The sequence below is a fragment of the Haematobia irritans genome, chromosome 2, assembly GCF_050003625.1.
Source record: "Haematobia irritans isolate KBUSLIRL chromosome 2, ASM5000362v1, whole genome shotgun sequence".
Taxonomy (NCBI): Eukaryota; Metazoa; Arthropoda; class Insecta; order Diptera; family Muscidae; genus Haematobia; species Haematobia irritans.
In genome coordinates this window covers 163486720-163513184 of record NC_134398.1, presented here as the reverse complement: position 1 = coordinate 163513184, position 26465 = coordinate 163486720, and the positions used below count along the sequence as shown (strand labels likewise).

At 31.8% G+C, this 26465-nt stretch overlaps 2 protein-coding genes across 2 annotated transcripts; both read left to right on the top strand.

Annotated features, from left to right (window-relative positions):
• Window positions 1-3329: 3329 nt before the first annotated feature.
• On the top strand, window positions 3330-11076 carry LOC142224334 (alkaline phosphatase-like). Its single transcript, XM_075294103.1, has 3 exons — window positions 3330-3757; window positions 9590-10601; window positions 10658-11076. The coding sequence occupies exons 1-3, from the start codon at window positions 3359-3361 to the stop codon at window positions 10837-10839; spliced, it is 1593 nt and encodes a 530-aa protein (XP_075150218.1). The 5' UTR covers window positions 3330-3358; the 3' UTR covers window positions 10840-11076.
• Window positions 11077-11316: 240 nt separating this feature from the next.
• On the top strand, window positions 11317-16439 carry LOC142225145 (membrane-bound alkaline phosphatase-like). The gene is made up of 3 exons (XM_075294923.1): window positions 11317-11361; window positions 14953-15964; window positions 16021-16439. The coding sequence occupies exons 1-3, from the start codon at window positions 11317-11319 to the stop codon at window positions 16200-16202; spliced, it is 1239 nt and encodes a 412-aa protein (XP_075151038.1). The 3' UTR covers window positions 16203-16439.
• The last annotated feature ends 10026 nt before the right edge of the window (window positions 16440-26465 follow it).

Genomic DNA, 26465 nt, shown 5'->3' with positions numbered 1-26465 from the left:
ATTCGGCCTGACCGAACTTACGGCCGTATACACCTGTTATAATTTTTGTTACGTAGCAGTGACGATTTTGCAACTATATGGGTTCGAGCTCACAAAGATAGGTGATCAATAGATCTGGGAATAATTGCCCACATTTAGCGATATTTACACAAGTCGGAACTTTATCTAAATCGATTCTGTGGAAAGTCTGGAGAAATCATCGCTGACGTTGTGCCATAAGCCGAAAAATACATATTTATATAATATGCACCATATAAGTGTATATCGGGCGAAAGATATATATGCGATCTATATCTAAATCTAAACCGATTTCAATCAAATTTGGCACTCATAATAAGAACGTTCATTCTACATCCTTTGCAAAATTTTACGTAGATCAGAGTAAAATGTTATCCTCTGTGGCCATAAGAGTGTAAATCGGGCGAAAGCAATATATGGGAGCCATATCTAAATCTGAAACGATTTCATCCAAATTTGGCACGCATAATAAGAACGTTAATTCTACACACTGGACAAAATTTCACGCAGATCGGAGTAAAATGTTGTCATCTGTGACCATACGAGCGTAAATCGGGCGAAAGATATATACGGCAGCTATATCTAATTCTGAATCGAATCGATAGGGATTGTCTTTGACCCGAAAAACGGCCTTGTGCCAAATTTAAGGACGATCCAACTAAAACTGCGAGCTGGACTTTTCACACAAGAATACATCAACAGACACACGGACGGACATCGCTAAATCGAATCAGAACTTAATTCTAAGACGATCGTTAACTAAAAGATGGGTCTATGACTGGTCCTTCTGCGTGTTACATACAAATACACAAACTTATTAAACCCTGTACCACAGTGGTGGAGAAGCGTTTAAAAATAGTAATAAACAAGTAAGGAAAGTCTAAAGTCGGGCGGTGCCGACTATATTATACCCTGCACCACTTTGTAGATCTAAATTTTCGATACCATATCACATCCGTCAAATGTGTTGGGGGGCTATATATAAAGGTTTGTCCCAAATACATACATTTAAATATCACTCGATCTGGAAGAATTTTATAGACCTCTACAAAATCTATAGACTCAAAATTTAAGTCGGCTAATGCACTAGGGTGGAACACAATGTTAGTAAAAAAATAAAACGTTTAAATCTGAAGCAATTTTAAGGAAACTTCGCAAAAGTTTATTTATGATTTATCGCTCGATATATATGTATTAGAAGTTTAGGATTAGAGTCATTTTTACAAGGAGCTATATCTAAATCTGAACCGATTTCAACCAAATTTGGCATGCATAGCAACAATGCTAATTCGACTCCCTGTGCAAAATTTCAACTAAATCGGATTTAAAAATTGGCCTCTGTGGTCATATGAGTGTAAATCGGGCGAAAGCTATATATGTGAGCTATATCTAAATCTGAACCGATTTCAATGCTACAATGCTAATTCGACTCCCTGTGCAAAATTTCAACTAAATCGGATTTAAAAATTGGCCTCTGTGGTCATATGAGTGTAAATCGGGCGAAAGCTATATATGTGAGCTATAGCTAAATCTGAACCGATTTCAACCAAATTTGGCACGCATAGCTATAATGCTAATTCTACTTCCTGTGCAAAATTTCAACTAAATCGGAGTTAAAAATTGGCCTCTGTGGTCATATGAGTGTAAATCGGGCGAAAGCTATATATGTGAGATATATCTAAATCTGAACCGATTTCAAACAAATTTGGCACGCATACCTACAATGCCAATTCTACTCCCTGTGCAAAATTTCAATTAAATCGGAGTAAAAGATTGGCCACTGCGGTCATATGAGTGTAAATCGGGCGAACGATATATATGGGAGCTATATCTAAATCTGAACCGATTTCAATAAAATTTGGCGTACATGAAAACACTACTAATTGTACTCGTAGTGCAAAATTTCAACGAAATTGGGCTAAAACTCTAGCTTCTGGGACCGTATTAGTCCATATCGGGCGAAAGATATATATGGGAGCTATATCTAAATCCGAACCGATTTCAATAAAATTTGGCACACTAGACTATAGTACTAATTGTACTCCTAGTGCAAAATTTCAACCAAATTGGGGTAAAACTCTGTCTTCTGGGACCGTATTAGTCCACATCGGGCGAAAGATATATATGGGAGCTATATCTAAATCTGAACCGATTTCTTCCAAAATCAATAGGGATCTATTCCGAGCCAAAACACATACTTGTGCCAAATTTGAGGTAAAACTGCGACCTAAACTGTGATTACAAAAATGTGTTCACGGACAGACGGACATGGCTACATCGACTCAGGAGCCCACCCTGAGCATTTTTGCCAAAGACGCCATGTGCCTATTTCGTCTCCTTCTGGGTGTTGCAAACATATGCACTAACTTATAATACCCTGTTCCACAGTGTGGCGCAGGGAATAAAAATAAAATTTTTCCTAACATACTGCACTTATATCTCTGCGTAAAGGCGTTTTGAATAATACTAGCATATATTTGTTAGGAAACTCCACGTCTGCCGAAGAATGGGTCAGTATACTTATATTTTTTTGTCCTTTCTTATACCCGTTAAAATTCTGAATAGTACAAAGAATTTTTATATATCAGTGAACTGAATTACCTTCATCTCTAGAAGAGCAGTTTTGGAAGTACTTTAAAAATACTGACTTATGAAGATCTTCCGATTTCGTTTCTGGGTAGGTATTTAATCTGCCTACATATGAATTAATACAATGCTAAGAAGTTTTAAGATAACTTGCCATCAGCAAGTGTTACCAAAACCAAAGAAATTCGATTGTCAATGGCAGTCTTTAGTAGAACCCTCTACGCAATCTATGGTGGAGGATACATAAGATTCGGCCTGACCGAACTTACGGCCGTATGTACTTGTTAGGTTGTTTGAATTATTTGTTTACGTGAATTTTAAAATACAAAATTTCGTGTTCGTCCATTAACCTCATCTCTTCCAGAACTTACATTTTGCTATTGCTCTTTCAGCTATTTAACATAAAGAACAAGTTCATATTAATTCTAAAAGGAGTTTGACAACTTTTTAGCATTTCCCCTTAATGTTAAATGGGCGAAATTGAGTGGCCAAATTTATTGCATTACTAGGTTAGTTTGTTTGAGCTTGCTTCCAAGACTAATTTTAAACGAAATTTCTGATATTGTAATTTTTACTAAAAAATAAGTTTTTTTCTCCTTTTCAAATTTAATTCATTTGGCACTGAGCAATTTCGCAAATTACTCGCTGATACATTAAAGCCTAAACGTATAAATTATGAAGACTTGGATCAACTGGAATTTAGTCGCTTAAAACAACTCGTAAGCTTAATGCAATCTAGACGCTTTAAGAGAATATGTCGAAAACTCCGGTAATTTGTGTTGCTGCGGTATTTTTATTATTTTTAATTTTATTTTTATCATTTGGCGGCGGTGGGAAAGATGAAAACGAAAGTGTAAATACCCAATATGATGTTTTTGAAGATTCTTTTATTGTGGGCTTGAATAAATATACACCACCAGAGGAAAAAGAACAAACATTTTGGCTTTCAAAAGGTCAAAAGGAGTTATATAAAAGTCTGAAAAAACAAAAACTAAATGTGAATAAAGCTAAAAATGTAATTCTATTCATGGGTGATGGTATGGGATTGAGTACGTTGACAGCTGCACGAATATTAAAAGGTCAACGGAAAAATCGAACTGGTGAAGAGGATTCGTTAAGTTTTGAAAATTTCCCCTATACAGCATTGAGTAAGGTAAGAAGAGATTTTAAGTATGTCCATGTTCGTATATCCACTGCCAGGTGACTGAAAATCAAATCTACGATTTTGATCTTCTACAGGTGGGCTGATATGTAAAGGGTGATTCTTTTGAGGTTAGGATTTTCATGCATTAGTATTTGACAGATCACGTGGGATTTCAGACATGGTGTCAAACAGAAAGATGCTCAGTATGCTTTGACATTTCATCATGAATAGACTTACTAACGAGCAACGCTTGCAAATCATTGAATTTTATTACCAAAATCAGTGGCAGAAAATCCGCTTTTTTATCGACAAATTTTGTTCAGCGATGAGGCTCATTTCTGGTTGAATGGCTACGTAAAGAAGCAAAATTGCCGCATTTGGAGTGAAGAGCAACCAGAAGCCGTTCAAGAACTGCCCATGCATCCCGAAAAATGCACTGTTTGGTGTGGTTTGTACGCTGGTGGAATCATTGGACCGTATTTTTTCAAAGATGCTGTTGGACGCAACGTTACGGTGAATGGCGATCGCTATCGTTCGATGCTAACAAACTTTTTGTTGCCAAAAATGGAAGAACTGAACTTGGTTGACATGTGGTTTCAACAAGATGGCGCTACATGCCACACAGCTCGCGATTCTATGGCCATTTTGAGGGAAAACTTCGGAGAACAATTCATCTCAAGAAATGGACCGGTAAGTTGGCCACCAAGATCATGCGATTTGACGCCTTTAGACTATTTTTTGTGGGGCTACGTCAAGTCTAAAGTCTACAGAAATAAGCCAGCAACTATTCCAGCTTTGGAAGACAACATTTCCGAAGAAATTCGGGCTATTCCGGCCGAAATGCTCGAAAATGTTGCCCAAAATTGGACTTTCCGAATGGACCACCTAAGACGCAGCCGCGGTCAACATTTAAATGAAATTATCTTCAAAAAGTAAATGTCATGGACCAATCTAACGTTTCAAATAAAGAACCGATGAGATTTTGCAAATTTTATGCGTTTTTTTTTTAAAAAAAGTTATCAAGCTCTTAACAAATCACCCTTTATTTCTACCGACTTTAGTTTTCTATCATTTCTAAAACGTTTACATGACAGATTTATTCCAGTGACAGTTCATTTATATGCTTATAGAAACATTTTGATTTATTGTATTCAGAAATAAGGGGTTTGGGATCATTTTTTTCCAGCATAATAGTGTGATTGCTTTATATTTGCCTAGAAAAAGTGGCTTTAGATGAAGCCCTCTAGTATTTAAATCTAAATAAATCTTTTATTATTGACAAAAAAGACGAAAACAACACCAGAAATGATCGGAAAAGCGAAAGCCAGATTTGATCGAAATCCACCTTGCAGTAGTAAAAAACATTGCCCGTGCGCTAAACATATCGAGGACACGGATGGAGCACATATTGAAAAGTTAGCTTTGACTAAAGCTACTGAAGTGGAAGACCTTACCGATGCACAAAAAAAGTTAGACTTGAAAGAGGTAAGGAGTAGTTTCGCTTGCACGAATATGGTCAGATACCGAATTTGGTTTCATCGATTTCAAATTGAACAGTTTTTTGAAAGACAAAAGAGACAAAATTACCTTCAAAGAGATCAGGTGAAAGTGTACATCTTCGATTGGCCACCAGAACTCAAGTGCCGCCGATGATAATATTGTGGGCCGCCATAACGTCTAATGGTCGCTCCCCGCTCGTTTTCATCGACCGAAGGATCAGAATAAATGTCGAATATTATCGACAATATGTCCTAAAGACGACCGCAGACAATGGGTATTCCAGAAGGATCCGGCACCATTTCAATCAGCATATGTCAGAATTGTATAAATGCGAAGTACCTCTCTGCATTTCTATGCCTCAATGGGCACATAAATCGCATGATCTCAATTACGGTTGCCACTCGAGACACAAATAAAAAAGAAAAGTGTACCAAAAACTCCAAAAAAATAATGTAAAAATTTTATTTTATAGAAATATTTTATTTATTGTGTCAAAATTGTTTTTCAATAGAAACGTTTATTTGTATAGAAATTTTTGTCAAAGTTTTATTTTTGTCAAAATTGTATACTTCAATAAAAAATTTTATCAAAATGTTATATTTCTATACCAAAAGAAAAAATACTTTCCTCTACAACGAAATTTTAGACAAACAAAATTCTCCTTTCTTATTCATTATGTTATTTTAGAGAAAACAAACTCGAATTTATTACAACAGATTCAACGATTATGTGTAAAATTTTTTATTTGCTTTTAAATATTTTTTTTTAGTGTCAAAAAAACTATGCTTCTCTAAAGCATAGTTTTTTTGGCGGAAAATAATACTCCTCTTTCAATGATAGACAATTTTATATTTCTGTAGCAAATATTATCAAAGTTTTACATTTCTATAGAAAATTTTGTCAACATTCTATTTCTATAGAAAATTTGGTCAAAATGTTATTTCTATAGAAAAATTTGTCAAAATTTCATTTCTGTAGAATATCTTGTCAAAATTTAATTTCTACAGAAAATTTTGTCAAAGTTTTATTTCTAACGAAAATGTTGTCAAAATTTTATTTCTATTAAAAATGTTGTAACAGTTGTATTTCAACAGAAAAATATATTTTTGTAGAATATTTTATATCAATAGAAAATTATATTTTTATAGAAAATTTTGTCAAAATTTTATTTCTATAGAAAATTTTGTCAAAATGTTATTTTTATAGAAAATGTTGCCAAAATTTTATATCTATAGAAAATTGTGTCGACATGTTTTTCTAGAGAAAATTTTGTCCAAATTTTATTTCTATAGACAATCTTGTCAAAATTTTATATCTATAGAAAATTGTGTCGACATGTTTTTCTATAGAAAATTTTGTCAAAATTTCATTTCTGTAGAATATCTTGTCAAAATTTAATTTCTACAGAAAATTTTGTCAAAGTTTTATTTCTAACGAAAATGTTGTCAAAATTTTATTTCTATTAAAAATGTTGTAACAGTTGTATTTCAACAGAAAAATATATTTTTGTAGAATATTTTATTTCAACAGAAAATTATATTTTTATAGAAAATTTTGTCAAAATTTTATTTCTATAGACAATCTTGTCAAAATTTTATATCTATAGAAAATTGTGTCGACATGTTTTTCTAGAGAAAATTTTGTCTATAGACAATTTTGTCAAAATTTAAAATTTTTTCAAAATTTAAATTTCTATAGAAAAATTTGTCAAAATTTTATTTCTATAGAAAATTTTGTCAAAATTTTATTTCTATAGACAATTTTGTCAACATGTTTTTCTATAGAAAATTTTGTCAAAATTTTATTTCTATAGACAATTTAGTCAAAATTTTAAAATCTTCCAAAATTTAAATTTCTATAGAAATTTTTTTTGTATAAAAAATTTTATCAAAATTGTTTATAGAAAATTTTGTCAAATTTTATTTCTATAGAAAATTTAGTCAACATGTTTTTCTATAGAAAATGTTGTCAACATTTGATTTCTGTAAAAAAATTGTCAAAATTTTATTTTATAGAAAATTTTGTCAAAATTTTATTTCTATGGAAAATTTTGTTAAAATTTTATTTCATTCGTTTTGTTTGTTATTGTTGGTTTCTCTTCAATCGTTATTGTTGTTTTTAGTTTCAGCTTAAAACCATGCATTGTCTAAACTACAAGTGTAGCTTAACCAACAGAGGAAAAGTATGCCTGTCAAATTTATTTGGGCAAAGCCCTATAGACTGCAATATGGTTACCACATTCCTCATCAGCATCCCCTACTTGCAGCAAAACTATCAACCAATTATCACGATAAATTCGGGTAATTCACGCAACCCAAAAAGAACTACAATTGAATCTTACGAAAAAAAGGTTTGATAGTCGGCTACTGCCTAAACAAATTTGCAAGCATATCTCTTTTCTTTTGCCAAACTCAAATCATCGATTTGAATGTAGTTGGCTGGGTTTGTTTTTGAGCGTGCTTCCTCTATCTTCATTCGTTTTGTTTGTTATTGTTGGTTTCTCTTCAATCGTTATTGTTGTTTTTGATTTCAGCTTAAACCATGTATGGACTAAACTACAAGTGAAGCTTAACCAACAGAGGAAAAGGATGCTTGTCGAATTTAGAAAATTTTGTCAAAATCTAACATAGTTGGTGGAATTCTACCAAGCTGTGATAACAGCGATTTCAATACATTTGCGTTATTTTGGAGAATAAGGTTGGCACGAAACAATAGCAAAGTGTCGATCATTTTAAGATGGTGCTTCGACATAAAATACCATAGAGCCGCTTCCGTTTAGCGCCCCAGCTATTGGCACAAATTTAAAAGCACTTTCAAAAATGTCCTCCCAAAGATGTTCTTTATATATATATATATATATATATATATATATATATATATATATATATATATATATATATATATATATATATATATATATATATATATATATATATATATATATATATATATATATATATATATATATATATATATATATATATATATATATATCCCAAACACATTTTGCTTCAAGCATATATATTTTCAGGGTTGGTCCCAACAAAATATTGTTTGTACTGCTCAAACATATTATGTTTCACCTTAGGTCATACACTGGTAGAAAAAAATTTTAATGACATTTTCTTTGTGTGGATATATTTTTAAGGCTCCAATTGGTTACTTCCATTATTTTACTTGCTGCATAACCTCTAGGTCTCTCTTTCTAAACACATGTGTGTTTATAGGCTATTTCTAAATTAATATATGTTTGCATCTAAACATATTATACTTACAAACATTTTATGTCCCAAACATAATATGTTTTAACATATTAATATATATTTCCCAAACAAGTTATGCTAGTATATAAACATTATATGCTTCCACTTAAAAATATTGTGTTTAAAAATTTTGAGTTCTAGGCATATAATTTTTACACCAAAACATATGAAAAACTGTCTTTTTCGTCCGTGTAGGTAACAAACAGATTAAGAATTAATAAGGTGATATAAATTATTAAGATTTGGTCAAAAAATGCTAAATTCAATCTAGAAGAATTGCGAAGTTTTGCAATTATTTGAGATGAAACGTTTCAGAATGCATTAAAAATCATAAAAAAATTATAAAAAAAATTATTTGGCAAAGTATTACTAATGATGATGCTAATTCAGTGCACCGGCTGTTGAAATGGTGGATAATCGTTCTATGACAAGCCCATGTTAAATACATCGCTTCTGCTCCAATTATGCACCACTTCCGGATAAAAAAAAAACACATTTTCACTACTTTTTTGGCGACCCTTTTGTTCCTGGGGTATGGTAGCTTAGCTAAAATTTATATATATTATATATATTACTTCATGTCTAATATAAACTTTTTCTGAAATTTGATATTATTTTCGACATTTTCTGTTTTTGGACAATAAAAGTAAAACAGACACAAAAAATATAGCGTTCATTTCTTGTTGCATTACATAACACCCACCCTGTATTCACGAAGTACACCGTAATTTTTGAGAAATTATTTCACTAGCATAAGCCATGGTGAATGCGTGATGAATGCATTTCCGGTTTAAAAGGGACTTACTTAAAAACTTAGAAAATTTTATTTATACAATTTTATTAAAAAAATAAAAAAAATAGAAAAAGGTTTTTGATTTAACTTATATTAATTTCCACCTCGTGATATTTTACTGTTTTTTGGTGATTTGATTGCTGATAAATTCGAAAAAATTATACCATGGAATTCAGAACATTTTCACGATCTTGAATTTATTGTGCTTAGTGAAAATGGAATTGTAGTGGATATCCGAACATGGATACATTTTCAGCAAAAATAATAAAAATTATATTTTTTTAGACATACTGTACTAACGCCTTGGTTGCTGATTCCTCATGTAGTGCTACAGCTTATTTGAGTGGAGTAAAAGGAAACATTCTCACTATTGGAGTTAATGGCAAAGTGGATTTTAACAACTGTTCTGCAAGTATGGATCCAGTCAATCAAGCGCCTTCCATTGCAGTTTGGGCCCAAAAAGCTGGAAAGTCTACTGGTTTTGTTACCACCACCACTTTGACCCATGCAAGTCCGGCTGGTATATATGGTCATATATCGAATCGTTTGCATGAATGCGATGCCGATGTTATCCGAAGTAAAAAGAATCCAATGGAATGTATGGACTTAGCTCAACAACTGGTGAGCGAAGAAACTGGACGAAACCTCAACGTTATAATGGGTGGAGGTTTGGGTAAATTTTTGCCCAATACTCAAAAAGATGCCCATGGTAAATATGGAGAACGTAAAGATGGCAAAAATCTGATATCCACATGGAAGCGAATGCATCCCGAAGGATTAGTGGTCACAAATCGAGATCAATTATTGCAAGCCAATATCTCAGAAATTTCCCATATTATGGGGATTTTCCAAAGTGGAAGTATGAAATACAAGGCCTTGGCTGATAATAAATATCAGCCTTCATTATCCGAAATGACTAAGATGACTTTGAAGCTATTGCAGCGTAATAAAAATGGATATTTTGCATTTATCGAAGGTGGACTTATCGACTCGGCCCACCATGATACTAAGGCTGGTCTAGCTCTAGATGAAACTTTGGAAATGGACAAAGCGGTACAGGTGGCTCTTGAAATGACTGATCCCTCAGATACCCTTATTTTAGTTACTGCCGATCATTCCCAACCTTTGACCATATCTGGCTTTCCTGGCCGTGGCGATCCTATATTGGGCCTAAATCAACATGATCGATCTTTAGATGGTTTGAAATATTCTATTTTAAATTATCCTTTAGGCTACGAGCAATACAAAGATGGAAAAGGCAAACGTTTGAATTTGGAGAAAGTACCATGGAAAATAGGTAAAACTGGTTTTAAGCTAAGTTAGTCAATTCGGAAATATATCCCATAATTTCAGATACCACATATCCCAGTTATGTAAAGGTCTTCAAAGCTCCCCATGGTGGAGAAGATGTCAGTGTTTATGCCTCAGGACCTTATGCCCATTTATTTACTGGCGTCCTAGAAGAGAGTACCATACCAATTATGGCTGCCTATGCTGCATGTATTGGCGATGGTCCTACAATGTGCGATGGATAATGAAATAAAGTAAAATGAAGAAGGATTCAATTCGCAAAAAATGGAATGTTTGAAGTATTTATGAATTTATGTGCGATTCATGCAAATAATTCAACATTCTTATAAAATAATTTCAATCCTTGCTTAATTTCAGTTCGCCCAAAATCCAATTTGTAATACGATATGAAAGCTTATGCAACCATAATTTGCCCAATATTAAGAACAATTTTCTTGACAATAAAAAAATTTTAGTTAAATAGTAACAACTTTTTTAAAAATTCGATTAGTCGACTTTTGGTCACTGTAGAATGTCATTTTCATATCGATTTAAGTACATATACAATCAAAAATCGATTAGTCGATTTTCGTGATTGTTTTCTACAAAAAGTCCATTAGGGAAAAGTCTATATTCCAATTTTGTCTATATTCAAATAATGCCTATTCAATCCATGCCAAAAATATGTTACACTTAGGTCCATATCTTCATATGTTTCCAATATGGAAAACAATCGTGATAAAGTAGTAAAACAGCTCTTTGTACTGGTATATTAGAGGTTCTCACTTCATCCCATCTGTTCTCTCGACATTGGAAATCAACATTGTTTGCTTTATTTACAATTAAGTACGAGTTTATTTTATTTCTGTCATTCTGTTGTCACTTTTCTAAGCGAACTTGACGCCGGTTTTTATTCTGTACTCATTAATTAGTTAATTCATTTTATTATAAACAAACAAACCAGTTTTCGATGCGATGTATTTTGGTTACGGCCATAAATACAACCACATTTTTTTTTTTGCATTATACTTAGGTCGTTCAGTTCAATCGAGCCAAAGCTGGTACACAATTTACCATGGGTAGCAATTAAAACGTATTGATTTTATTTTAATAATTAGGCGATAAGTTTTATATTGTATGTATATTTATAATTAAATTTTATATTTAAATATTAAGTTTATCTTGTAATGCTTGATATTTTTGAGGTTATACGTATTAAGAACGTTTTGATATAACATACGAGCACTGTTGCCACTCGAGCCATAAATAATCTACCAAATTTGGGAAAAAATTTTACTAATTTTTTATTTTATTTCTATAGAAAATTTTGTCAAAATTTTATTTCTGTAGAAAATTTTGTCAAAATTTTATTTCCATAGATTTTTTTTAGATTTTATTTCTAGAAAAAATTTATTTCTAAATAAAATTTTCTTATAATTATATGTCTATAGAAAATCTATTTTTATAGAAAATTTTCTCAAAATTATATTTCTATAGAAACTGTTGTCAAAATTATAATTCTATAGAAAATGTTGTCAAAATTTTATTTCTATAGAAAAATTTGTCAACATTTTATTTCTATAGAAAATTTTGTTAAAATTTTATTTCTATAGAAAATTTTTTAAAAATTTTATTTCTATAGAAAAATTGGTCAAATTTTATTTCTATAGAAAAATTGGTCAAAATATTATTTCTATACAAACATTGGTCAAAATTTTATTTCTATAGAAAATTTTTTAAAAATTTTATTTCTATAGATAAATTGGTAAAAATTTTACTTCTATAGAAAAATTGGTCCGTCCGTCTGTTGAAATCACGTTAACTTCCGAACGAAACAAGCTATCGACTTGAAACTTGGCACAAGTACTTGTTATTGATGTAGGTCGGATGGTATTGCAAATGGGCCATATCGGTCCACTTTTACGTATAGCCCCCACATAAACGGACCCCCAAATTTGGCTTGCGATTGCTCTAAGAAAAGCAAATTTCATCCGATCCGGATGACATTTGGTACATGGTGTTAGTATATGGTCTCTAACAACCATGCAGAAATTGGTCCACATCGGTCCATAATTATATATAGCCCCCATATAAACCGATCCCACGATTTGTCTTGCGGAGCCTCTAAGAGAAACAAATTTCATCTGACCCGGCAGAAATTTGGTACATGGTGTTACTATATGATCTCTAACAACCATGCAAAAATTGGTCCACATCGGTCCATAATTATATATAGCCCCCATATAAACCGATCCCACGATTTGGTTTGCGGAGCCTCTAAGAGAAACAAATTTCATCTGACCCGGCAGACATTTGGTACATGGTGTTAGTATATGGTCTCTAATTACCATGCAAAAATTTGTCCACATCGGTCCATCATTATATATAGCCCCCATATAAACCGACCCCACGATTTGGCTTGCAGAGCCTCTAAGAGAAGCAAATTTCATCCGATCCGGTTGAAATTTGGTACATGGTGTTAGTATATGGTCTCTAAACATCATGTAGAAATTGGTCCACATCGGTCCATAATTATATATAGCCACCATATAAACCGATCCCCGGATTTGGCTTGCGGAGCCTCTAAGAGAAGCAAATTTCATCCGATCCGGCTGGAATTTGCTACATGGTGTAAATATATGGTCTCTAATGACCATGCAAAAATTGGTCAACATCGGTCTATAATTATGTATAGCCGCCATATAAACCGATCCCCCGATTTGGCTTGCGGAGCCTCTAAGAGAAGCAAATTTCATCCGATCTGGCTGAAATTTGCGATTTGGCTTGCGGAGCCTCTAAGAGAAGCAAATTTCGATTGACCCGGCTGAAATTTGGTACATGGTGTTAGTATGTAGTCTCTAACAACCATGCAAAAATTGGTCCACATCGGTCCACATATATATATATATATATATATATATATATATATATATATATATATATATATATATATATATATATATATATATATATATATATATATATATATATATATATATATATATATATATCCCAAACACATTTTGCTTCAAGCATATATATTTTCAGGGTTGGTCCCAACAAAATATTGTTTGTACTGCTCAAACATATTATGTTTCACCTTAGGTCATACACTGGTAGAAAAAAATTTTAATGACATTTTCTTTGTGTGGATATATTTTTAAGGCTCCAATTGGTTACTTCCATTATTTTACTTGCTGCATAACCTCTAGGTCTCTCTTTCTAAACACATGTGTGTTTATAGGCTATTTCTAAATTAATATATGTTTGCATCTAAACATATTATACTTACAAACATTTTATGTCCCAAACATAATATGTTTTAACATATTAATATATATTTCCCAAACAAGTTATGCTAGTATATAAACATTATATGCTTCCACTTAAAAATATTGTGTTTAAAAATTTTGAGTTCTAGGCATATAATTTTTACACCAAAACATATGAAAAACTGTCTTTTTCGTCCGTGTAGGTAACAAACAGATTAAGAATTAATAAGGTGATATAAATTATTAAGATTTGGTCAAAAAATGCTAAATTCAATCTAGAAGAATTGCGAAGTTTTGCAATTATTTGAGATGAAACGTTTCAGAATGCATTAAAAATCATAAAAAAATTATAAAAAAAATTATTTGGCAAAGTATTACTAATGATGATGCTAATTCAGTGCACCGGCTGTTGAAATGGTGGATAATCGTTCTATGACAAGCCCATGTTAAATACATCGCTTCTGCTCCAATTATGCACCACTTCCGGATAAAAAAAAAACACATTTTCACTACTTTTTTGGCGACCCTTTTGTTCCTGGGGTATGGTAGCTTAGCTAAAATTTATATATATTATATATATTACTTCATGTCTAATATAAACTTTTTCTGAAATTTGATATTATTTTCGACATTTTCTGTTTTTGGACAATAAAAGTAAAACAGACACAAAAAATATAGCGTTCATTTCTTGTTGCATTACATAACACCCACCCTGTATTCACGAAGTACACCGTAATTTTTGAGAAATTATTTCACTAGCATAAGCCATGGTGAATGCGTGATGAATGCATTTCCGGTTTAAAAGGGACTTACTTAAAAACTTAGAAAATTTTATTTATACAATTTTATTAAAAAAATAAAAAAAATAGAAAAAGGTTTTTGATTTAACTTATATTAATTTCCACCTCGTGATATTTTACTGTTTTTTGGTGATTTGATTGCTGATAAATTCGAAAAAATTATACCATGGAATTCAGAACATTTTCACGATCTTGAATTTATTGTGCTTAGTGAAAATGGAATTGTAGTGGATATCCGAACATGGATACATTTTCAGCAAAAATAATAAAAATTATATTTTTTTAGACATACTGTACTAACGCCTTGGTTGCTGATTCCTCATGTAGTGCTACAGCTTATTTGAGTGGAGTAAAAGGAAACATTCTCACTATTGGAGTTAATGGCAAAGTGGATTTTAACAACTGTTCTGCAAGTATGGATCCAGTCAATCAAGCGCCTTCCATTGCAGTTTGGGCCCAAAAAGCTGGAAAGTCTACTGGTTTTGTTACCACCACCACTTTGACCCATGCAAGTCCGGCTGGTATATATGGTCATATATCGAATCGTTTGCATGAATGCGATGCCGATGTTATCCGAAGTAAAAAGAATCCAATGGAATGTATGGACTTAGCTCAACAACTGGTGAGCGAAGAAACTGGACGAAACCTCAACGTTATAATGGGTGGAGGTTTGGGTAAATTTTTGCCCAATACTCAAAAAGATGCCCATGGTAAATATGGAGAACGTAAAGATGGCAAAAATCTGATATCCACATGGAAGCGAATGCATCCCGAAGGATTAGTGGTCACAAATCGAGATCAATTATTGCAAGCCAATATCTCAGAAATTTCCCATATTATGGGGATTTTTCAAAGTGGAAGTATGAAATACAAGGCCTTGGCTGATAATAAATATCAGCCTTCATTATCCGAAATGACTAAGATGACTTTGAAGCTATTGCAGCGTAATAAAAATGGATATTTTGCATTTATCGAAGGTGGACTTATCGACTCGGCCCACCATGATACTAAGGCTGGTCTAGCTCTAGATGAAACTTTGGAAATGGACAAAGCGGTACAGGTGGCTCTTGAAATGACTGATCCCTCAGATACCCTTATTTTAGTTACTGCCGATCATTCCCAACCTTTGACCATATCTGGCTTTCCTGGCCGTGGCGATCCTATATTGGGCCTAAATCAACATGATCGATCTTTAGATGGTTTGAAATATTCTATTTTAAATTATCCTTTAGGCTACGAGCAATACAAAGATGGAAAAGGCAAACGTTTGAATTTGGAGAAAGTACCATGGAAAATAGGTAAAACTGGTTTTAAGCTAAGTTAGTCAATTCGGAAATATATCCCATAATTTCAGATACCACATATCCCAGTTATGTAAAGGTCTTCAAAGCTCCCCATGGTGGAGAAGATGTCAGTGTTTATGCCTCAGGACCTTATGCCCATTTATTTACTGGCGTCCTAGAAGAGAGTACCATACCAATTATGGCTGCCTATGCTGCATGTATTGGCGATGGTCCTACAATGTGCGATGGATAATGAAATAAAGTAAAATGAAGAAGGATTCAATTCGCAAAAAATGGAATGTTTGAAGTATTTATGAATTTATGTGCGATTCATGCAAATAATTCAACATTCTTATAAAATAATTTCAATCCTTGCTTAATTTCAGTTCGCCCAAAATCCAATTTGTAATACGATATGAAAGCTTATGCAACCATAATTTGCCCAATATTAAGAACAATTTTCTTGACAATAAAAAAATTTTAGTTAAATAGTAACAACTTTTTTAAAAATTCGATTAGTCGACTTTTGGTCACTGTAGAATGTCATTTTCATATCGATTTAAGTACATATACAATCAAAAATCGATTAGTCGATTTTCGTGATTGTTTTCTACAAAAAGTCCATTAGGGAAAAGTCTATATTCCAATTTTGTCTATATTCAAATAATGCCTATTCAATCCATGCCAAAAATATGTTACACTTAGGTCCATATCTTCATATGTTTCCAATATGGAAAACAATCGTGATAAAGTAGTAAAACAGCTCTTTGTACTGGTATATTAGAGGTTCTCACTTCATCCCATCTGTTCTCTCGACATTGGAAATCAACATTGTTTGCTTTATTTACAATTAAGTACGAGTTTATTTTATTTCTGTCATTCTGTTGTCACTTTTCTAAGCGAACTTGACGCCGGTTTTTATTCTGTACTCATTAATTAGTTAATTCATTTTATTATAAACAAACAAACCAGTTTTCGATGCGATGTATTTTGGTTACGGCCATAAATACAACCACATTTTTTTTTTTGCATTATACTTAGGTCGTTCAGTTCAATCGAGCCAAAGCTGGTACACAATTTACCATGGGTAGCAATTAAAACGTATTGATTTTATTTTAATAATTAGGCGATAAGTTTTATATTGTATGTATATTTATAATTAAATTTTATATTTAAATATTAAGTTTATCTTGTAATGCTTGATATTTTTGAGGTTATACGTATTAAGAACGTTTTGATATAACATACGAGCACTGTTGCCACTCGAGCCATAAATAATCTACCAAATTTGGGAAAAAATTTTACTAATTTTTTATTTTATTTCTATAGAAAATTTTGTCAAAATTTTATTTCTGTAGAAAATTTTGTCAAAATTTTATTTCCATAGATTTTTTTTAGATTTTATTTCTAGAAAAAATTTATTTCTAAATAAAATTTTCTTATAATTATATGTCTATAGAAAATCTATTTTTATAGAAAATTTTCTCAAAATTATATTTCTATAGAAACTGTTGTCAAAATTATAATTCTATAGAAAATGTTGTCAAAATTTTATTTCTATAGAAAAATTTGTCAACATTTTATTTCTATAGAAAATTTTGTTAAAATTTTATTTCTATAGAAAATTTTTTAAAAATTTTATTTCTATAGAAAAATTGGTCAAATTTTATTTCTATAGAAAAATTGGTCAAAATATTATTTCTATACAAACATTGGTCAAAATTTTATTTCTATAGAAAATTTTTTAAAAATTTTATTTCTATAGATAAATTGGTAAAAATTTTACTTCTATAGAAAAATTGGTCCGTCCGTCTGTTGAAATCACGTTAACTTCCGAACGAAACAAGCTATCGACTTGAAACTTGGCACAAGTACTTGTTATTGATGTAGGTCGGATGGTATTGCAAATGGGCCATATCGGTCCACTTTTACGTATAGCCCCCACATAAACGGACCCCCAAATTTGGCTTGCGATTGCTCTAAGAAAAGCAAATTTCATCCGATCCGGATGACATTTGGTACATGGTGTTAGTATATGGTCTCTAACAACCATGCAGAAATTGGTCCACATCGGTCCATAATTATATATAGCCCCCATATAAACCGATCCCACGATTTGTCTTGCGGAGCCTCTAAGAGAAACAAATTTCATCTGACCCGGCAGAAATTTGGTACATGGTGTTACTATATGATCTCTAACAACCATGCAAAAATTGGTCCACATCGGTCCATAATTATATATAGCCCCCATATAAACCGATCCCACGATTTGGTTTGCGGAGCCTCTAAGAGAAACAAATTTCATCTGACCCGGCAGACATTTGGTACATGGTGTTAGTATATGGTCTCTAATTACCATGCAAAAATTTGTCCACATCGGTCCATCATTATATATAGCCCCCATATAAACCGACCCCACGATTTGGCTTGCAGAGCCTCTAAGAGAAGCAAATTTCATCCGATCCGGTTGAAATTTGGTACATGGTGTTAGTATATGGTCTCTAAACATCATGTAGAAATTGGTCCACATCGGTCCATAATTATATATAGCCACCATATAAACCGATCCCCGGATTTGGCTTGCGGAGCCTCTAAGAGAAGCAAATTTCATCCGATCCGGCTGGAATTTGCTACATGGTGTAAATATATGGTCTCTAATGACCATGCAAAAATTGGTCAACATCGGTCTATAATTATGTATAGCCGCCATATAAACCGATCCCCCGATTTGGCTTGCGGAGCCTCTAAGAGAAGCAAATTTCATCCGATCTGGCTGAAATTTGCGATTTGGCTTGCGGAGCCTCTAAGAGAAGCAAATTTCGATTGACCCGGCTGAAATTTGGTACATGGTGTTAGTATGTAGTCTCTAACAACCATGCAAAAATTGGTCCACATCGGTCCATAATTATATATAGCCCCCGATCACCAGATTTGACCTCCGGAGCCTCTTGGAAGACCAAAATTCATCTGATTCAGTTCAAATTTGATATGTGGTGTTAATATATGGCCTCAAACACCCATGCAAAAATTGGTCTAAATCGGTCCATATTTATATATAGGCCCCATATAAACCGATCCCCAGATTTGACCTCCGGAGCCCCTTGGAGGAGCAAAATTCATCCGATTCGGTTGAAATTTGGTACGTGATGTTAGTATATTGTATCCAACAACAATGAAGGAATTGGTTCATATCAGTCCATAATATATATAATTATATAAACCGATCCCCAGATTTGATCTCCGGTGCCTTATGGATTAGCAAAATTCATCCGATCTGGTTGAAATTTGATACGTGGTGGTAGTATGTAATATTTAACAACCATGCCAAAAGTGGTCCATATCAGTCCATAATCATATATAGCCCCATATAAATCGATCCCGAGATTTGCTCTTGGAAGAGCAAATTTCATCCGAGTCAGTTGAAATTTGGTACATTGTGCTAGTATATGGCCGTTAACAACCATACCTAACTAGGTCCATATCGTTCTATAGTTACATATAGCCCTCAGATAAATCGATCCCCAATCACACAAAAATTGGTCCATATAAAGTTCATAATTCTATATAGCCCCGATATAAGCGACCCTCATATTTCAATTCTGGCTCTCTACGTACCGTGCAAAAGTCCATGTCGATTTGTAATTATTTGTAGACTTACCTATACATAACTTTTTTGTTTAATATATACCACGTATGGACTAACTCACAATTTAGAAAACGATGTTAAGAAGTTTTAGGAGACCACAACCCAAGTAATTCGATTGTCTATCGTAGAAGTTTCTACGCAATCCATGGTGGAGGGTACATAAGATTCAGCCTGGCCGAACTTACGGCCGTATATACTTGTTTTTATAAAAAAATTTTATCGATTTTATTTCTATAAAAATTTTGTAAAAATTTTATTTCTAAAGAAAATGTTGTCATAATTTTATATCTATAGAACATTTTTTCAAAAATTTATTTCTGTATAAAATTTTATCAAAATTTTATTTCTATAGAAAATGTTATCAAAATTTTATTTCTATCGAAAATTTTGTCAATATTTTATTTCTATAAAAATTTATGTCACAATTTTATTTCTATACAAAATTTTTCACAATTTTATTTATGTAGAAATTGTTGTCAACATTTTTTTTCTCTAGAAACATTTGTCAAAATTTTATGTCAATAGAAAATTTTGTCAAAATTTTATATCTTTATACAATTTTATTTCTATAGTAAATTTTGTTAAACTTTTATTTCTATAGAAAATTTTGTTACAATTTTTTTCTATAGAAATTTTGTCAAAATTTTATTTCTATAGAAAATTTTATCAAAATTTCATTTCTATAGAAAACTTTGTCAAAATTTTATTTCTATGGAGACTTTTATAGATTTTATTTCTATAGAAATTCTGTCATAATTTGATGTCTATAGAAAATTTTGTCAACATTTTATTTCTATAGAAAATTTTTTAAAAAATTTATTTCTGTAGAAAATGTTATCCAAACTTTATTTCTATAGAAAATTGTGTTACAATTTTATTTCTGTAAAAAATTGTGTCACAATTTTCTTTTTGTAGAAAGTTTTTCAAAATTTTATTTCTACAGAAAATTTTGTTAAAATTTTTTTTTCTATAGAAAACTTTGTCAAAATTTTATTTCTATTGAAAATTTTGTCAAAATTTTATTTCTGTAGAAAATTGTGTTACAATTTTATTTCTATAGAAGTTTTGATCAAAATTTTATTTATGTAGAAGAGTTGGTCAACATTTTATTTCTATAGAAAAGTTTGTTAAAATTTTATTTCTATAGAAAACTTTGTCAAAATTTTATATTTTTTTATATAGACAATTTTGTCAAAACATTATTTCCGTAGAAGAATTGGTCAACATTTTATTTCTATAGAAAGTTTGGTAAAAAACTAATTGCTATAGAAAACTTAGCACAATTATAAATCTATAGAAAATTTTGTCAAATCTATATGCCTGTAGAAAAGTTTATCAAAATTTTATGCAAATTTTTTTCTATAGAAAATTTTGTCAAAATTTTATTTTTATAGAAAATTTTTATTTCTATAGAAAATTTTGTCAATTATTTATTTCTATAGAAAATTATGTCACAATTTTATTTATGTAGAAAGTGTTGCCAACATTTTTTTTCTGTAGAAAAATTTGTCAAAATTTTATGTCTATAGAAAATTTTGTCAACATTTTATTTCTTTAGAAAATTTTGTCAAAATTTTATTTCTATAGAAAATTTTGTCAAAATTTCATTTGTATAGAAAATTTTGTCAAAATTGTATTTCTATGGAGACTTTTATATAGATTTTACTTCTATAAAAATTTTGTCATAATTTGATGTATATAGAAAATTTTGACAAAGTTTTATTTCTATAGAATTTTTTTCAACAATTTATTTCTGTAGAAAATTTTATCCAAATTTTATTTATATAGAAAATTGTGTCACAATTTTATTTCTATAAAAAAATGTGTCAAAATTTTATTTATGTAGAAAGTTTTGTCAACATTTTATTTTTACTGAAAAATTTGTCAAAATTTTATTTCTATAGAATTTTTTTCAAAAATTTATTTCTGTAGAAAATTTTATCCAAATTTTATTTCTATAGAAAATTGTGTTACAATTTTATTTCTATAGAAGTTTTGATCAAAATTTTATTTATGTAGAAGAGAGGTCAACACTTTATTTCTATAGAAAATTTGGTCAACATTTTTTTTTTCTATAGAAAATTTTGTCAAAATTGTATTTCTGTAGAAAATCTTGTCAAAATTTTATTTCTGTAGAAGAATTGGTCAACATTTTATTTCTGTAGAAAGTTTGGTAAAAAATTTATTGTTATAGAAAATTTAGCAAAATTGTAAATCTATAGAAAATTTTGTCAAATCTATATGCCTGTAAAAAAGTTGGTCAAAATTGTATGTCTCTAGAAAAATTTGACATATTATTTTCATAGAATCTTTTGTCAATTATTTTTTCTATAGAAAATTTTGTCAAAATTTTATTTCTATAGAAAATTTTGTCAAACTATTATTTCTAAAGAAAATTTTGCCATGTGTTTCCAAAAGAATATTTTGTCAAAATTATATATGTATAGAAATTTTTGTCAAAATTGTATTTCTTGTCATAATTTGATGTATATAGAAAATTTTGACAAAGTTTTATTTCTATAGAATTTTTTTCAACAATTTATTTCTGTAGAAAATTTTATCCAAATTTTATTTATATAGAAAATTGTGTCACAATTTTATTTCTATAAAAAAATGTGTCAAAATTTTATTTATGTAGAAAGTTTTGTCAACATTTTATTTTTACTGAAAAATTTGTCAAAATTTTATTTCTATAGAATTTTTTTCAAAAATTTATTTCTGTAGAAAATTTTATCCAAATTTTATTTCTATAGAAAATTGTGTTACAATTTTATTTCTATAGAAGATTTGATCAAAATTTTATTTATGTAGAAGAGAGGTCAACACTTTATTTCTATAGAAAATTTGGTCAACATTTTTTTTTTATATAGAAAATTTTGTCAAAATTGTATTTCTGTAGAAAATCTTGTCAAAATTTTATTTCTGTAGAAGAATTGGTCAACATTTTATTTCTGTAGAAAGTTTGGTAAAAAATTTATTGTTATAGAAAATTTAGCAAAATTGTAAATCTATAGAAAATTTTGTCAAATCTATATGCCTGTAAAAAAGTTGGTCAAAATTGTATGTCTCTAGAAAAATTTGACATATTTTTTTCATAGAATCTTTTGTCAATTATTTTTTCTATAGAAAATTTTGTCAAAATTTTATTTCTATAGAAAATTTTGTCCATAGAAAATTTTGTTAAACTATTATTTCTAAAGAAAATTTTGCCATGTGTTTCCAAAAGAATATTTTGTCAAAATTATATAAGTTAACACATTCCAGTCCCCACAAACCACTGTACTACTCTGCTTCACAACTACACGTGCCGCTAACTCAGCATTTTGCAATCCATTGCGAAACTGCAATGCGATATCTTCCCATGGATATTGAACCTGTGCACCAGACGCACTGTCAGCATTGTATACCTGTGGGAAAGGTATTTCACAACCTAATATTTGCGTCGCTGCCAACAACTGGAGGTTTGGAGAGAACGAATGGACTTAGCACACGGCAGAGTTGTTCGGGAACGGTTACGGTTTGGTTCAGATTGTCACTCTAGTTGTTTAAATTTTATCTAATAAATTTTGTTCCTTTTTATTATAATTAAATCCTAGTGTAATTAATTTTAATCGTCGGCAGTGGTAGCCGACTTGTTATTTTTTTAAAGTCCAAAGGACAAAATAATTTAACTGGCGCCCGAGCAGCAGGATCCTCGCGAAGGTCCTTGCAAATAAATAATTGCAAATATTAAAAAAATTGGTGTAGTGAAAAGTGTTACAGTAAATAAAAAGTGAACAACATAGTTTAATTAAATTAATTCTAATCTGAAATAAAAATAAAATTGAAAGTATAAAAAAGAAATGTTGGTAAATTGAGAAGTGTTACAGTAAATAAAAGTAAATTAATTCTAATCTGAAATAAAAATAAAAATTGAAAGTATAAAAAAATGTTGGTAAATTGGGAAGTGTCACAGTAAATAAAAGTGAACAATACAGTTGAAGTAAATTACTTCTAATCAAAACGGACATAAAAAAATTGAAAATTTCTACTAAAAGTTGGCTTTAGTGAACATTTTGAATATAAAAATTCAGTGTGTACAAAAGGTGGAAGGAAATAGTAAAAAGCCGCCTTCAAAAGAAAAAAAAAGAGGAAAGTGGTTCCAGGAACACGAAAAAATTTTTGATCCCTTTTTCGCTATGCAATTTTGGCATATTTGTATGTAAGTACTCTAAATATTTTTATAAATTATTGATACACCATGGAAGAATTGCAAAGAAATGTGACTCAGATAACTGGTGCAGTGAATGCTCTTCTGGAGAAAATCACTGCACTAGAGAGAAAAGTGGCGCATTTGGATGCTTTGAATGCCGCAACAGCTGCGGCAGCAAATAGCGAACACTTAAGTACGATACAGGAAGAGGTGGTACGGACTCCCGCTACCATCGAGGACATTAGGGAAATCAGTCGTCTTCCTGACTGCGTTAAAGAACTTCAGGTCTTCGATGGGAATCCAGTACAATATGTGTCCTGGGTCCATTCTGTTGAGACCATTTTATCTGATTTTTCTGTGGTAAAAGATAAACCAATTTATGGAGCGATTCTTCAACACATTAGACAAAAAGTGAGGGGTGCAGCTGACTCTGCACTCATTTCATACAATATTTTTGACAGTAATTGGTCCAGGATGAAAGAGTGCTTGTCCCTCCACTACGCGGACAAAAGGGACATCCGCACTCTAGAGCATCAGTTGCACCGCCTAAGTCAAAGAGGAATGAAAGTCGACGAATTCTACGCTAAGGTCAATCACCAATTTTCGTTAATCATAAACAAGATAAAAACCGAATCTTACTCGGAAGAGACTGTCGGGGTGCTTGTAGAAACTTACCGCAATAGAGCGTTAGATGTTTTCATTCGGGGTCTCAGTGGAGACATGTCAAAAATGCTACTCATACAACGCCCAAAGACTTTGCCTGAGGCATATTCGGCGTGTTTAGAGATTCAGAATGTTGACTTTAGAAATTCTTCAATTCACAACCCTTCAGTTAATAATCGAGTTTCGATACCAATAAACTCTCTACCCAGTGCTACCTCTTATCAGGCTAAGAACAAGCCTCTACAATTGCCACCGAAACCGCATTGGCATTCTCAACACAATCGCCATCAGAATCTCGCAGATCATCGGCAACCACAGCGAGGAAATCACAACAATAATAATTTATCGTCGTATCCTCCTGTAGAGAAAATGGAGGTAGACCCTTCTGTGCAGACAAGGAATGTGAATTATATGAATAGACCCAATCCTTTTAAACGGGGGTCTACGTCAGGAAATTATCCTCGCAAACAACAAAGGCTTTATCATACTGTTGCAGAAGGGGAAGAAAGACAGGACATACGTGAAGATGCTGACCAACAATCACCAAGAGACGAGAAACCCGAGGGTTTTTTAGAGTCCGGCCATCTAGCGTACCATACATAGAGTATGTCCTATCAGATGGTCGGGTACTTGACTTCTTAATTGACACTGGCGCAAATAAGAATTACATCAAAGAAGAGATAGTCGAAAAAAGTATTCCTGTAACAAAAGTATTTGAAGTGGCATCTGTCGGGGGTATCGTGACTGTTAAGAACAAATCTCAATTAAAAATATTTAATAGCATCGGAAATGTAACAATGATTGACTTTTTCGTATTACCTAATTTAGGCAATTTTTCTGGTATTATTGGGGATGATACCTTGAGGGAAGTAGGAGCAATTATTGACAGGAAAAATGACCTCCTTATAATAGGAAAATACAAAATCCCTCTCAAAGCGCGTGCCTCGTCAGATGTATTTTTGACTATAGGTGAGAATTTACCTCATCGAGCTCACGACAAAATTAATTCTCTGTTGGTAAAATACTCCAAACTTTTCGAGCCACTTAGTGGTAATGAGCTGGTGGATACGAATATACGGGCAGAGATAAAGACATCAATCTCTGAACCTGTCTATAGTAAGTGTTACCCGTACCCAACATGTATGAGAAATGAGGTAGAGAAACAGGTGAACGAATTGCTTGAGGGTGGAATAATACGTCCATCTAAAAGCCCATACAACTCCCCAATTTGGATTGTCCCAAAGAAATCGAAACCGAATGGGGAAAGACAATACCGTATGGTTATTGACTATAAAAGACTAAATTCTGTGACGATAGCTGACACATACCCTATCCCCGACATTAATGCGACTCTCTGTAGCCTCGGCCAGGCTAACTATTTTACAACAATAGATCTTACATCAGGTTTTCACCAAATACCAATGAAAGATTCTGATATCTCGAAGACAGCATTTTCGACTATGAACGGAAAATATGAATTTCTGCGACTTCCGTTTGGTCTAAAAAATGCGCCGGCGATCTTTCAAAGAATGATAGACGACGTTTTGAAACAGTATATTGGTAAAATTTGTTATGTGTATATAGACGATATAATTGTATTTGGTAAAACTATAGAAGAACATCTAGATAATGTGGAAAAAGTGTTCTCGCGTCTAATGGACGCCAATCTTAAAGTGAATCTTGAAAAGACATGCTTCCTGGAAAGGGAAGTTGAATTCCTCGGTTATGTAATAACTCCCGAGGGTGTACGGGCCGATCCGAAAAAGATAGAGGCGATAAAGATGATTTTGCCACCACAAAACCTTAAGGAATTAAAAAGCTTCCTTGGCATGACATCGTATTACAGAAAATTTATAAAAGATTATGCCAAGGTGGCGAAACCACTGACTAATTTGACTAGGGGGGATAATGCACAGATACGAGCTAATGCCTCGAAAAAAGTGAAAGTAGAATTAGATGAAGAGGCTTTACAAGCGTTTAATGAATTGAAACGGCTATTAATTTCTGCTGACGTT

Coding starts and splice junctions, on each gene's coding strand:
- LOC142224334 (XM_075294103.1), top strand. CDS start 3,359: ATGTCGAAAACTCCGGTAATTTGTGTTGCTGCGGTATTTTTATTATTT. Junction 3,758..9,589: donor CCTATACAGCATTGAGTAAG/GTAAGAAGAGAT, acceptor ATATTTTTTTAG/ACATACTGTACTAACGCCTT. Junction 10,602..10,657: donor GAAAGTACCATGGAAAATAG/GTAAAACTGGTT, acceptor CCATAATTTCAG/ATACCACATATCCCAGTTAT.
- LOC142225145 (XM_075294923.1), top strand. CDS start 11,317: ATGGAAAACAATCGTGATAAAGTAGTAAAACAGCTCTTTGTACTG. Junction 11,362..14,952: donor TAAAACAGCTCTTTGTACTG/GTATATTAGAGG, acceptor ATATTTTTTTAG/ACATACTGTACTAACGCCTT. Junction 15,965..16,020: donor GAAAGTACCATGGAAAATAG/GTAAAACTGGTT, acceptor CCATAATTTCAG/ATACCACATATCCCAGTTAT.